Source organism: Opisthocomus hoazin, chromosome 14, assembly GCF_030867145.1.
Source record: "Opisthocomus hoazin isolate bOpiHoa1 chromosome 14, bOpiHoa1.hap1, whole genome shotgun sequence".
In the NCBI taxonomy this organism is placed as follows: Eukaryota; Metazoa; Chordata; class Aves; order Opisthocomiformes; family Opisthocomidae; genus Opisthocomus; species Opisthocomus hoazin.
In genome coordinates this window covers 3,317,534-3,330,331 of record NC_134427.1, presented here as the reverse complement: position 1 = coordinate 3,330,331, position 12,798 = coordinate 3,317,534, and the positions used below count along the sequence as shown (strand labels likewise).

The following is a 12,798-nucleotide window of genomic DNA, read 5'->3' as shown; positions in this document are numbered from 1 at the left end:
AACACTATATTTAAGAAAGCTAAATCCCAGACTGTTTATTTTAAAATAAACAAACAAACAAAGCCCCACGAAACACTTCTGCTGGAAAGAGCAGTTGTGTTCAAGAGACCACGTCTAAAATTCTACGCAAATCTGATTATTTTAAAAATGTATTTAATCGAGAGGACCTGTTACCATGGAGTAATCTAGTCATCAAGAGTTTGTGGTCAAACTTGGGTTTTTCTGCTTTCATGAGCATTGGAAGACCTTCTTGCACAGATATTTTTTCCCCCTCTGAAGTGTTCCAGGTTGTAGGATTGTCACATTTAATTTGTTTTCTCATAAGCCAAGAAATTCGATTAATCTTACACAAAAGACTTTGTTTTAGAATCCGTGTATGCTAAAGGGCGTCTCATCCCTCTCTCCCTTTCATGAAGTTAGCATCTGTTTTTCTTACACACCAGTGGCAGAAGCCTACAAGAAACTGAAGTGGGTGGGTTGTACGCTCTCTTGCAAATTGCAGGTCTAATCCATCAAATATTACTTCTACAAATTTTCCTTCTGCAAAAAGTGAGGCTATAGCAGAGAAGAGAAAGTCCCATCTGCTGAGTCAGCAGCTGTGTGCAGTAGAACAGCCCATGTCACACATCCAGGCAAGGCGAGGCTGAACTGGCCACGTTCGTGGGTGGGGTGGTGTTGAATCGAAACTCTTCTGAAGTGCAGCGCTGACTGCGAACAGAAGTAGATTTTTGCTTCAGAGATGACTGAAAGCTAAGCAGCTGCTGTTCCAAAGCAGAGGTTTGTAAAATACCTTGCACATACGTGTTAGCACTTTTTTCTACACTTTTTTCTGCAGTTATCATATTTGTGCAACTTCAGTATTTCTGAAGCGAGAGTTTTTGTTCTGTGGTATTTTAAATGTGGAAAATGGGAAATTAGTTTCATAGTTGAATGCTTGTGGAAAATGATAACTAACAAGTGTGCATAATTACAGAAAATTTCTGTGGTGTTAACGACTTTCAAGTGCATTATGAGGTAAACTAGTCTCTGGTTTATTTTTTTATTTTGGAATTTATTAATGGATACAAGTAAGCTACTTTCCCACCAGTCTTAGAGTCTCTAACTCTTCTACAAGAGCCATCAGGAACATGGCTATTGTATTAGTAACAAGCTTACTAGTACTGCAGTTGCTTAAATTACTAACAGCTAAGTGAAAACAGAGCTCAAACATGGTCTCAGGTCAGCAGAACTTTCTAAAGCTTTAGAAACAATCTACACTTGCATGAAGCAAGACTGGAAGTCTAGGAATGTAAAAGTATACGATGAATGAAGATTTTTATTGCTGGGTCTGCTAACATTTGAGTTTCGGAAAGGAAACATTGACTTGCCAAACCCCTAAACTTGCACATCGCATAATAGGAACTCAAATGTTAAAACTCTCCAAATAGTCGCACTTCAGTACAGATTTGGCCATTCAGACATCATGAACAGTAAATACTAATCCTTGCCAGACTCTGATGAAATGGACTTTAATTAGCAGGGTCTGTTGCGATAGAACAAGGGGTAATGGTTTTAAACTGAAAGAGGGTAGATTCAGACTGGGTTTAAGGAAGCAATTTTGTACATTGAGGATGGTGAAACCCTGGCCCAGGTTGCCCAGAGAGGTGGGAGATGCCCCGTCCCTGGAAACGTTCAAGGCCAGGTTGGACGGGGCTCTGAGCAACCTGATGGAGTGAAGATGTCCCTGCTGACTGCAGGGGGTTGGGCTGGGTGGCATTTAAAGGTCCCTTCCAACACAATCCATTCTATGGTTCTACATCATCCCTGTTTTGTAATTACAGTAAAAAGTGCACAGAGGAGCTAATGCCTCTCAGGGTGTGAGTAGGGAATCACTGAGCTGATGAGTAGGTCTATTGCTCAGATTCTGGAGTTTTGTGCTCAAAACAAAGTAAACCAGTTTTTATATTGTTACCTATTTTACCGTGAAATGCTGTACGCTTTACTACAACTCTTCACAACATGTGAATGTGTATTTCTATATATATAGCAGTCTAAATCCCATACGATGAAGAGGAGCGATTTCCTAGTTTTAAAATGAATGGTTTTTTTAAATCCCTAGGAAAAAATACGAAATATGAAATTTGCTATAAAATGACGAATGACTGGGCTACTTTTTTGTTCCCCCCAACCCCTCTCTCAGCGGTGGCATTGCCTCCCTGAGCTGTCACCATTCTTGCCTGCTGTGTCCTTCTCCATGAAAAGAGTTTGCTGAAGCTGAAACGAGCAGAAGTCCTCGTTCTTTCAACCCTGCCAGTGTTTTGATTGGGGGCTTTGCCATTACAGCAGCTCTTTTCTCTAGCATTTTCCCATCACAGCACTAGGATTTCTTTCTGTCATACTATGCTAGGACAGAAGTGAAGATCTAGTGGAAGAAATCATTTTGCATTTGTACAAATGATTTTGTACAGTCATAAAGATTGTGGTTCCTGCAAAATACTCCTTGGAAGTTCTAACTTCTGGTTGATAACTGTGCAAGAACTTTCTGACAGTTTTAAAATTCGTTTTGCTAATTGGATTTATAAACTAGGCAGATCCTATAATCTTTCAAGAGCTTTTTAAATTTTACAGGAATGCTGAACATAGTCTTCAGGAAAAAGCAAAAATATTTGACTCTTCGTTTACTTCCTTAAGCATTTGTTGTCACATATTGTCCATTCCAATAACTCTCCAAATGCCAGGACGGTTCTGGTTGACAGTGATTATTATCTTCATTATTTCTTTGCTGCTGGGTTTTGTTTTTTGGTTTTTTTTAATCTTCATTTGGGTGGGAGAATGAGATTTGACTTTTTTATGGGAACTCTGTTGGGAGAACTGTTTTTTAACTGTAGCCATTTTATTTATTTGATTTACCTGTATTCTACTTATTAATGTTTTTAGAACATACGACAATATTGTAGGAAATGCTGAAGTTCTAGGGACCTTTCAGGGAACATATAATTTAACATAACGATGAGGTCACAGCTTGTTTTGTGTGTTAAAATAAATTGAAAGAGGACAATTTATTCATTGAGCACTTGGCACGTTTTTCTTTGATCTGTCTCCAAAGCTTGCTGTGCTGTACGTGCAGTATTCATCTTCAAGGAGGGAAGGAAATAGTTTTTGCCATAGAGGACTGTACGGTTGGGAAGAAGAATACTCAGTTTTAAAATTCATCACTCCATGCGTTTTAGAAAGTAGAAGACAAACTTTGTGCTAGAAATAAAAACTACTTTTTTTGTTGTGAAACTGTGCGGTAGGGTTTTCAAATTCTTTCATGTAGTTTCAGAATGAACTACGGGTAAGCCTGTAATTTAAGGGTGTTCATGGCATCTCTGTGTTGAAAATCAAGATGTCAGATGGAGAGACATTCTATTTTTGTTCAATTAATATCAGAGAGCATTACATCAAAGCAGTAAACTCCTCTTGCAGCAACAGATGCAGCAACCCTGAAGCCTATTTTCTCTCTTGTTACATTAGTGTTTAATTAAAGAAAACAACTAGTTGGAGGCAGTTACTTTCTGTGAAATGTAATGAAGATTTATTTTGTAAGTGACCTTCACTGTATTAGCTGAATCGGTAATCAGTAAAATTAATAGAATAATCAGATTATATACAAACTCATAAATCATTGCGAAAATGCTGTCAAAAATTCAGCTTTTAATATGTCTTATTGTTTCACAGCTGTATTAAAAATCACAACGGGTGATTCCTGCCTTGATGGGAACTGAAATGGCATTTAAAGGCTGTGCATGATGGAGGGCTTCCAGGCCAAAAATTTTCACAACTGTTAATTTAGCTGTAATATGATTTGATGTCACCAGGGCAAAGTTGAAGTTGAGTACAGTGTTGTTGCTATCTTTCAGCAAAACTTGAATTATTGGCGTAGGCAGTCGCCAGTTAATTAGAGTAATATCAGTTTAAATGTCTGTCATTTAGGGTTAATGGTATCAAAGAGTTGCCTTGTACTTGAAGTACAGTCAAATCATCTTGAATAGCCTATTGTATGAAAGTAATGTTAGCACAATGATTTTACTTTGTCATAAATTATTGGGATGCCATTTAGTTTAATATTTCAATTTATGTATTTAAATAATTTTGGCAAGTTCTTCCTAATCATGTCATTTTTCATGCTAGGCTGTTTTAATAGGTATTTTGGCTCTTTGGAGTTGTTTAACACAACACAATCAAAATTCCTTTCAATTTTCATTTAAAAAGAGAAGTTTTCCGCTGGCCTACTGTGAAAACAGGTCATGCCCTCCTCCACTGGATAGCAGGCTACTCTTGAAAATAAGTAATTCACATTTTTGCGCAGCCAAGCAGCAAAGTTCTTTCAAAGCACGCTAGAAAAATAAAGTGCATATATCAAAAAGCCCTTGACTGTGGTTGAAGTCAAAGGAAAAATATAATTTGTAGTTTTTAACAAAGGAATCTTAGTTCTAGTTAGGTTAATAGTGCTATTCTTTTATACAACACACAAAATTCATCTGAGTTGGTTTGAAAGATCCTAATACATGCCTTGTCAGGCAAGAAGCCATTGATTGCCACGTTAGAGATAATAAGCCCGTAGCTCAAGGCTCTATAATAATTCTTCAGTGGATGTTTAACCTTTGTGTCATCTTCAACAATCTCCAGACATCCAGGGTTGGGATTCAACATGGTGCGTGTTCTCCCTGCTTGTGCGTGGGTGGAAGAGGTATTTCTAGGGAACTGGATATTCAGATTGGGCCGGTAGTCAGTGATATTGCTGACATTGCCTTAGACTGCTGCCTTTTGGAGTGGAACTCTGAAGAGATGTGAGTTGGTAGCACACTTCAGCCATTTGCCGTGCTGCATCATTCCTGCAGTTCAAAAGGTGTTGCAGTACCAACTGTCTCTGAACTGTCTTAATATGACTTTGGAATGCCAATATGGATTCCATTTTGGGAAGTCAGGTTTGCAAAATGGAAGTTTGCTTTTCGTGTTCATCATCTGAACAGACACCTAAATCACAGAATCACAGAATGGTCGGGGTTGGAAGGGCCCTCTGTGGGTCACCCAGCCCAACCCCCTGCCCAAGCAGGGTCACCCAGAGCAGGCTGCACAGCACCGCGTCCAGGCGAGTCTGGAATATCTCCAGAGAAGGAGACTCCACAGCCTCCCTGGGCAGCCTGGGCCAGGGCTCCGTCACCCTCAGAGTGAAGATAAATGAATAAATAAAACCCTCCAAAAACTGTTAGTAAACCAGGAAAATCCTGGTATCATCCCAGAAATCTGGGAGAACTATGTTGCCCCAAACCAGCCTGGCTTTCTCATGTTGATGTTTGCTGTGGCTCGTCTGATGTCTGGCTAATGCTAGGAGGGAGTTAGAAATGTAGTCACACTGATCTGTTGAATCACAGCATAAACTCTGCCAAAAGAGCAATAGAATGACACACTCTTAAATACAATTCCTAGGCAGACTCTGTTAATGAAATGGCAGGTGTAATTTCTCACTGTGCCCTCCCAGTTTCAGCTCTCTCCTTCCACCTGCGAGCTGAGCATCGAGTGGCTGGGTCGCTCCAAAGCTCAGCTGAGTAACGGGAACTCAGAAAACTCACGCTTCCCTTATCCGGCATGGTTCAATGGAACAGCCTGTCCCTGTACTGAATGTGCTACAGCCTGCTTTAAGATTTACTCATAAGAGGCTATTTACTTTTGAGTAATAGGGATCACAGGAAGAGCACAGGTGTATTTAACTTGTAGGACAAAGGAAGAATTGTCAAATGTCACGATGGTATTTGACAGTCATCTCTGATGGAGCAGTTCTCCAAGAAAAGGATATGCAGTTTATGTCAGGATGCAAATTGTTTGTTCATTCTTTCTTCTCAGCATACACGAGAAGAGGTCAGTGACAGCTCATTGATCTGAGTGAACCCCTGGAGATTCTTAAATGAGTCGATAAGAAAAAATAAAAAAAATTAAAGATTCCAAATACAGATCACACATTGCATACAGTCCAAACCTGAAACTGTAAGGGATCAGACACATCTCCTCCATCTTTTTTCTTTACCATTTTGCACTGAGTAATTTCAATGCTGACTGAAAATTTTAGAAAGATGATTTCTTTTTTAACATAATTTGAAAAATACGGTTTTAAATGTTCTTACTTGTTTAATTCTTGTCACACCAAGATCTAGAGAACTTGATCCTCTGCATTTTGTGTTATTCTTATAATAAGAATGCCCCTGAGATAATGCACTGTAAATAAAAAACTGGCTGAAGCTTATCTTAATTCACAGTTAATGATGAAGCTTTATCCTTGAGAATCTCTAACATAGATCCTATTTCTGTGAGATCATGATTTTCTCTGCATTATAGTGCTCTCACAGAAAGTTTAAAGTATTTTAAAAACACAGCAGAGAGAGTGTTGGTTGTTTATACTTGCTTGATAGCATTTTGAAGAATGTGGGCTTATATTAAAATCTTTCAGGAGCCACGATTAAAAAAATACTAAAAATAGCGATATCTCAGTCATTTCAATGTTAATGTGGGTCTAGTAAAAATTCTAGCCATTGTATGCAGAAACTAAACTTCAATTATTTGTGAATTATTTTACCTTATGTCACGTCAAATCAACAGAAAGGTAACGCCCAGAGATTAAGCCTGCCTTTCGGCGGACGGGGGAAGTTGGGATGTGGGGGTTCACCTGCGATCGTGTTTATTATGGGAGAGCAGTTTCAGGCTTGGTGCATAGGGACGGATTCATCTGGAGGAGAGCTGTAGTCCGAGATCTCCGCAAGGAGGATGTTGGCCCGTGATGAGATCTTGCGGTGGGCTGACCTCCGATGGGGGCCCGGGAGTCAGGCGGTGGGAGCGATCGGACAAGCTCCTCGCTGGAATCCCAAAGCGGAGAGGAGAAAGTGGTTTGCTGAGCATTTTAAAACGTGGGCAGTCTGAGTACGATTTAGCAGGGAAGTCTCTGGAATGCGTCATTACAAGTAGTGAGCAGTGGAATGCCGGGGCGAGTGGAAGGCGAGTATCTCTGAGCAGGCGTGGTGTTTTACTGGGCAGGAATGTGTGTAAGGCGTAGCAGCAAGTGGCTGCCTACAGTAAGCCAGGTTGCAAGTGGTGTGGCAGTGTCCTATTCTCAGATGGACCTGTTCGCTGTCTGTCCAGGACTGAGCGGGACGTGTTGAGCCCTGCATGACCAGATTATTACAGAATCTCTCACTAACAACTGTTTTATGTAAAAGTTGCTATAAACTTGTATCAAAGTAACTTCCTCATAGTTAAATGTCACCATCTGATATCTTTAAACGGTGCGTCTCCTTAGAGTTTGAAAACAGATGAGTTGCAATATTGTCTTAATGTTTGGGGAGTGTCATTTTCTTGGGTTTAGGTAATGGGCTTTGTTTGCAAATGGAAAATGCTCAATAGCTTGGTGTACTTTAGATTTTGAAAAACTGATCTGGGAAGCCAGTTCCTTTTTCATTCAGGAAATTTTCATCTGTCCATGCACAGAATATCATAAGTGACTGTATCATGACATAGGCAGAACCTGGAGGAATCACTGTTTGTAAGAGGTCGCTGTTAGATGGTGAGAAGTCTTCATTCTGTTGGCGCACTTCTCAGTGCCCTCAGAATTTAAGCTGCTTGTAGCCAGTGAAGTTCCCACAGTACATTTTGTAAGAGCAGAGAAATAACTTCTGAATCACGCCGAGATTTCTAGTGGGAGTTTGGTAAGGTTATCGTGTGTTCTTCCATTCTCGTTCCTTACGATGTGCAGCGTAGTGTGGTCAGTGGACAAGCTGCGCATCTTCAGGAAACAGATGCTTTTCCATCTGGAGTGACTGATGTTGGTAACAGGGAATGAGCGCTCAAGCTAATGTAACAATAAGATAAATGCTAATACAAAGAAGAGTCAACAACATATCCTTTACCAAAACTATATGACTGGCTTTATTTTGATTGGTTTTTGATTGTCCAATTTGAAGATTAAGACACGTCATTAAAAATGTACTACAACATGAACAGTACTTTGCCTTGCTTATGACACACACACTGATTACAAATAGCTGTGATAGAAGTAACCTTTATTTTTTCCTCATATGTTTCTAGGATGTGTGCTGTGTTTGGTGGTATCTATTGTCTTCGCCATTCTGTGCGGTGCCTTGTAGTGGACAAAGAATCTGGACGGTAAGGGTAATATAAGTAACCTTCTGTTTTTGTACAAAATACAGATGAAAAATGTGTTAAGTCAATTTAAAAAAAAATGATTCTTCAAAGATCCTCCTTGGTATTAATAACACATCAACCTTGATTAAAAGTAATTTGTGTATAGGTCCTCCAGAACAAGGGAAGTGGGTCTAGAATATAGAAACTAAATTAATTTCCCTGTGATATTACTACAGCTCCTGATCACCCAAGCTTGGAAGACAAATCATTTCAGCTGCCGGAGGGCTGGTGATGAGTGATGTTAGTTTTCCTTGTGGCCTTACCCACTCTAATTGATTTTCATCAGATGACAACAAAGCCCTCTGTTATTGCATTTTTAAAAATGGAGCTCACCTAAAGACTCATCGGATTAATCTTTGCTGATAATGCATGTCACTCCAAGAGAAAAGACTTTAATGAGTTTTTAGGTAGATTGTTGTCATAAACTATGCTGCCCTCTTATCCTAGGATAAATTCTTTTACAACAACATCAGGCCTGTAGGTGGGTTTAAAGTTGAGCTAAGAAAAATCAACCCACAGTTTTTTCCATAGCAGCATTTTTCACACCTCTGTAAATTGTCATGATTTCTGTTATATACCTTCTATCCATTATTGGTCTAACAGCAGACTCTGGCTCTCTTAACAGTGTTTTCAGCTTAGTTTCTATAATTGAAAAGTTCAAAACATTCTGTAGAAAATTTTGAAAATTAAGCTAGAAAATATGTAGTAACATTTCATTAGGAAAATTAGTAGTAAAATGATCCATGTAGTGTGTTTACTTTCCAGTTGCACTGCGCGTTTTGATTCTTTGAGCATGGTACTCTAACTACATTTGTCATGACGCGGTCAATCAGTTTTTCCTGAAATTCTATAAACAACAGATTCTGTCTTTCTGCCAGTTCCTGAAGGTTCTGAAGTTCATTGCCTAGTTTTAGACTTTGAGATGCAAATGTGATAGTATTTCATCATGTGTCGTCTTGTCCTAAGTGCATGATTCATACACAGATGAAATTATGGCCCTTTCATAATCTCTGTACTTTTTTTAACAGTAATATTTGAACTTTTATGATAGGGAGCTTTATTTTCCAATAATGTTTAAATAGTTAACTTGCTCTTCTACAGGGACAGAGCTCCTAGTTGTTACCAACTTCCAAACACCTCTCTGTGGAGATCTCAACTGGTCAGCAGTGCTGGTTGCCCCAGTTTACAGCTTCTTTTGCACATTCTGAAGACCTTTGAAATAAATGGGGTTTTTGTTAAGGTTATGGGTGTTCTAAAATAGACGGAGTGCTGCTTTTCCCTTAATGTGCCTTTATTTTCTGGATCTAGTAAGTTCCACAGGCTTCCAGTTAGGTTTCAGGTGTCTTTTTTAGGCTGTTGGGCTGCTTGAGTGGTTCACTTATGCCATGTTCACTTAAAACTGAGGAATGGATTTTTGAGGTGCAGGATTACTGTAATATTTTTGCAAGACTTTACCTGAGTTTCATTATTGCGAAAATGCTGGTCTTGTAACAATGCCATTATCTGAAGCTGAATATGCAGAGGCGCAACACATCCAGCTCCCAGGTCTGGTCTCCTGCCTTTTCCTTCGAGCCACCGGCCTGCTCCTGTTGGCTCTTTTTAGGTCGCCTGTAGTTTCAAAGCAGGTATTCTACCAAGCAGTGTTTCTAAATCAAAATAAAAGTATGTATAGAAGAGAAGGGAAGTGTCAGATTTGTTTGAGATGATGAAATTAAAGCGGCCTTGGTCAAAATGTGGTTTTTTTAAGAAGTATTTTCAGCAGTGAAAGAAGGATCATATAACATTCTTTTTTTTTTTCCTAATAAATTTTATAAGTCTCAAACATCCTCTTCACCATAGCAAAAATGTCACTCAAAAAGCTGATTGCTTTGACCCAGGTATATGTTTTTACTTGGTTATACTATTTTCCCTTGATTTTCTTTTCTCTCTCCTGAATGCAATACTGCTTTTACTTGCTAAGTCCTTTCCTTAGAGTGGTACTTGGCAAGCTATCCAGTCTGTTGCGAAGATCATCACTATTTCCTTTCCCTTCTTTGTCTTTCTTCATGTTACCTCCTTCCTTACTGCGTATTCCCTCCCTGCACTAGCTCTGATTTCCTCTTGACTTTGGGCTTCAGTGTTTTGTGTAATAAAAATCAGCTATCAAATTGTTAATGAGGGTATTTATGAGTCACTGAGCTCTTGAGTCAACAGGCCATTAATAGTAATTAGTAATAGACAAATTCATATCTCGTCGTCCCTACAGCTGTCTCTGTAGTTTCAGAGGCAGCTTGCCTTGGCTCTAAATAGGTTTAACTCACAGCGGTAGAAATTCAGTCTAATTGTGCACTATTCCTTACTATTTTATAAGCATCTTCCCATAGGCTCCCAGACTTCATCAAGATCTTAGTGCAGTTATTTTTTCACTATTTTTATTATTCTTGCTTTAGTACATGCAAGGAAAATTTATATTTCTAGGTATAGCTTTGATTTTCTTCTCAGGTATTTTGTATTTGATCTGAAGTCCCTAAATATCACCAAAGTTTATATCAGCTCCTTTCTAGACGTGGCTAACATTCTCTCCAGCACAAGAAAAATAAGAACCCATTCAATATCTAGATGAATTGCTTTTTCACTTTTTTACTACCCAAAACTGTATATACAGAGAACAGTAGGTTTAATCCCCAGCTGTATAATTATTTTCATCGTGTCACTATCGCCCTTTTTATAGCTTATGAAAATAGGATTCAGGGAAGACAACAAGAAAGTATAGAAACTTTTAGACATACCTATTTTAAGGTTGTGGTAATCCACTTAAATTTCTGGTTTTTTGCGTATTGTGTCAGATTAGGTCTGCTGTTTTAATATGTATGCAGAACATCCTGTGTTCTTGATAGAACTCTGATGCTCTGTTAAAAAATAAAAACCAAATCATATTCCTTAGGTTGAGGAAAAAGCACATTGAATGTATGCATGATAATTATTTTTCTTTTTTGTTGTTTATTTTCTCCGTGTTTATGGTAGGTCACTTTTTTGGGTACATATGATAAAATTTAAAGTATTTTAAATTACACAGATTGCATTAATAATAATGGTAGGCACTTTATGTTGATCACACTGTGTATGTTTCCGATTACATAGTTCTGTCTCAAAAATGGAGATGATGTGATAAATGGGAATTTATACATCTGTAATAAAAAGATATAGCAAACACATAGTAATTTACATATCTTTCTTGAAATATTGCATACTGGCTTTGTCAGTGCTGGTAAGTCCATTTCAAGGATGTCGCCCTTAGTCCATTAGTTTGGATAATGAGCCCTATAAAGTACATTTATAACTCGTGGCACTGCAAGGAGATGGATTCTAATTTTCATCCTTTTATCTAGACACATTGAAAGAAGGTCAATGGAGGGTTCTGTATGATTCATTGTCCCAACACATATCAGATGACAGAGACCTGATAATGTCAGTGCATAAGTGTTTTCCATATTTGGAAGCAGGACTTGAAAGAAATTTTCTCAGCATCATCCTTTGAAGTAAAGTGGAGACTGAAATTAAAAGCGCTTTCACTTCTTCTGTTTAAAATCTTATCAAACATATGACCTGATAGCTATTCCTGAACAAAGGAGAGGAAGCAGCACTTAGCAGGAAAATAAAAAGTGTGTGGTTGCTTGTGCTGTCTTTGAGTGATGCAACATGACATTTAATCAACCTTTCCCCTTCGATAATGTGTAGGGGGGCGGCAGGGGAAATTGTTTCATAAACAATAAGAAAGGTTATAATTAGAAATGAACTGTAGCAGCTCGACTTCCTTGTTTATTTGCAGTATTCAAATGAGTGCTGGAGAATTAAATCAGTTAGGTTAACTTTAAGAAAAAACTTCTTAAAGTTGCAAATGAAACACATGTTGAATAGACTGCAATTGAAACTGTATGAAGAATGCTACGTGTTTGAAGTTAACCAGTGCTTGTGCCATCAGGCTTTGCGTTTAATTACTGTGCGCAAGTTATCTGTTGAATTCGAGTATAGCTATGTATGTAGTATGCAGATTCCTGTGAAACCAGCATTAGAAGTTAGTGTTATAAAAACATGCTTAATTGTCATGAACCTCTTATATTTGTAAATAAGCATGGTGTGCACCCTGTTCAATTCTCATTTCAGACTAGAGGCAATTGGTTTACTGAAACGAGCGGCAGCTGATTGCTGTTACTTATTCAAGTTTGCTTCTCGTCTTCTCCAGTCTTATAGATTGTTTTGATGACAGAAGCTAATGAATAACTTGAAGTTAGAGAAATGCTGTTTATTCCTAGGGCATGACTTGCATGTCAGATATTTACTGATACGGGAGTAACGTTGCGCTATGATAAAACACGTCTGAATCTGGAAGGGATCTGTTAGGCAACCTTTTGTTTCTTCTGAAGTTTTCAAGTGCACACGTGTGTGTGCGTGCAGGTGTGTGTAAGACAACTTACTGGTTTGAGTCCTGTATATGAAATCAGCTAAAACATTGAGATGCTGATTCAGAAGAACTTAATTTTTTAAAAAACATAGTAACTTTCATACACTAAGCATAAGTTAAGTAAAGCTAATTTGCTTTATTTATTT

At 38.4% G+C, this 12,798-nt stretch overlaps 1 protein-coding gene across 1 annotated transcript in view; it reads left to right on the top strand.

The window, feature by feature from the left end:
- CHM (CHM Rab escort protein) overlaps positions 1-12,798 on the top strand; it is a 74,731-nt gene that overhangs the window by 42,669 nt on the left and 19,264 nt on the right. Inside the window, exon 9 of the mRNA XM_075435667.1 lies at positions 8,095-8,172. Coding sequence (XP_075291782.1) covers positions 8,095-8,172 — 78 coding nt within the window. The remainder of the gene's footprint in view (positions 1-8,094; positions 8,173-12,798) is intronic.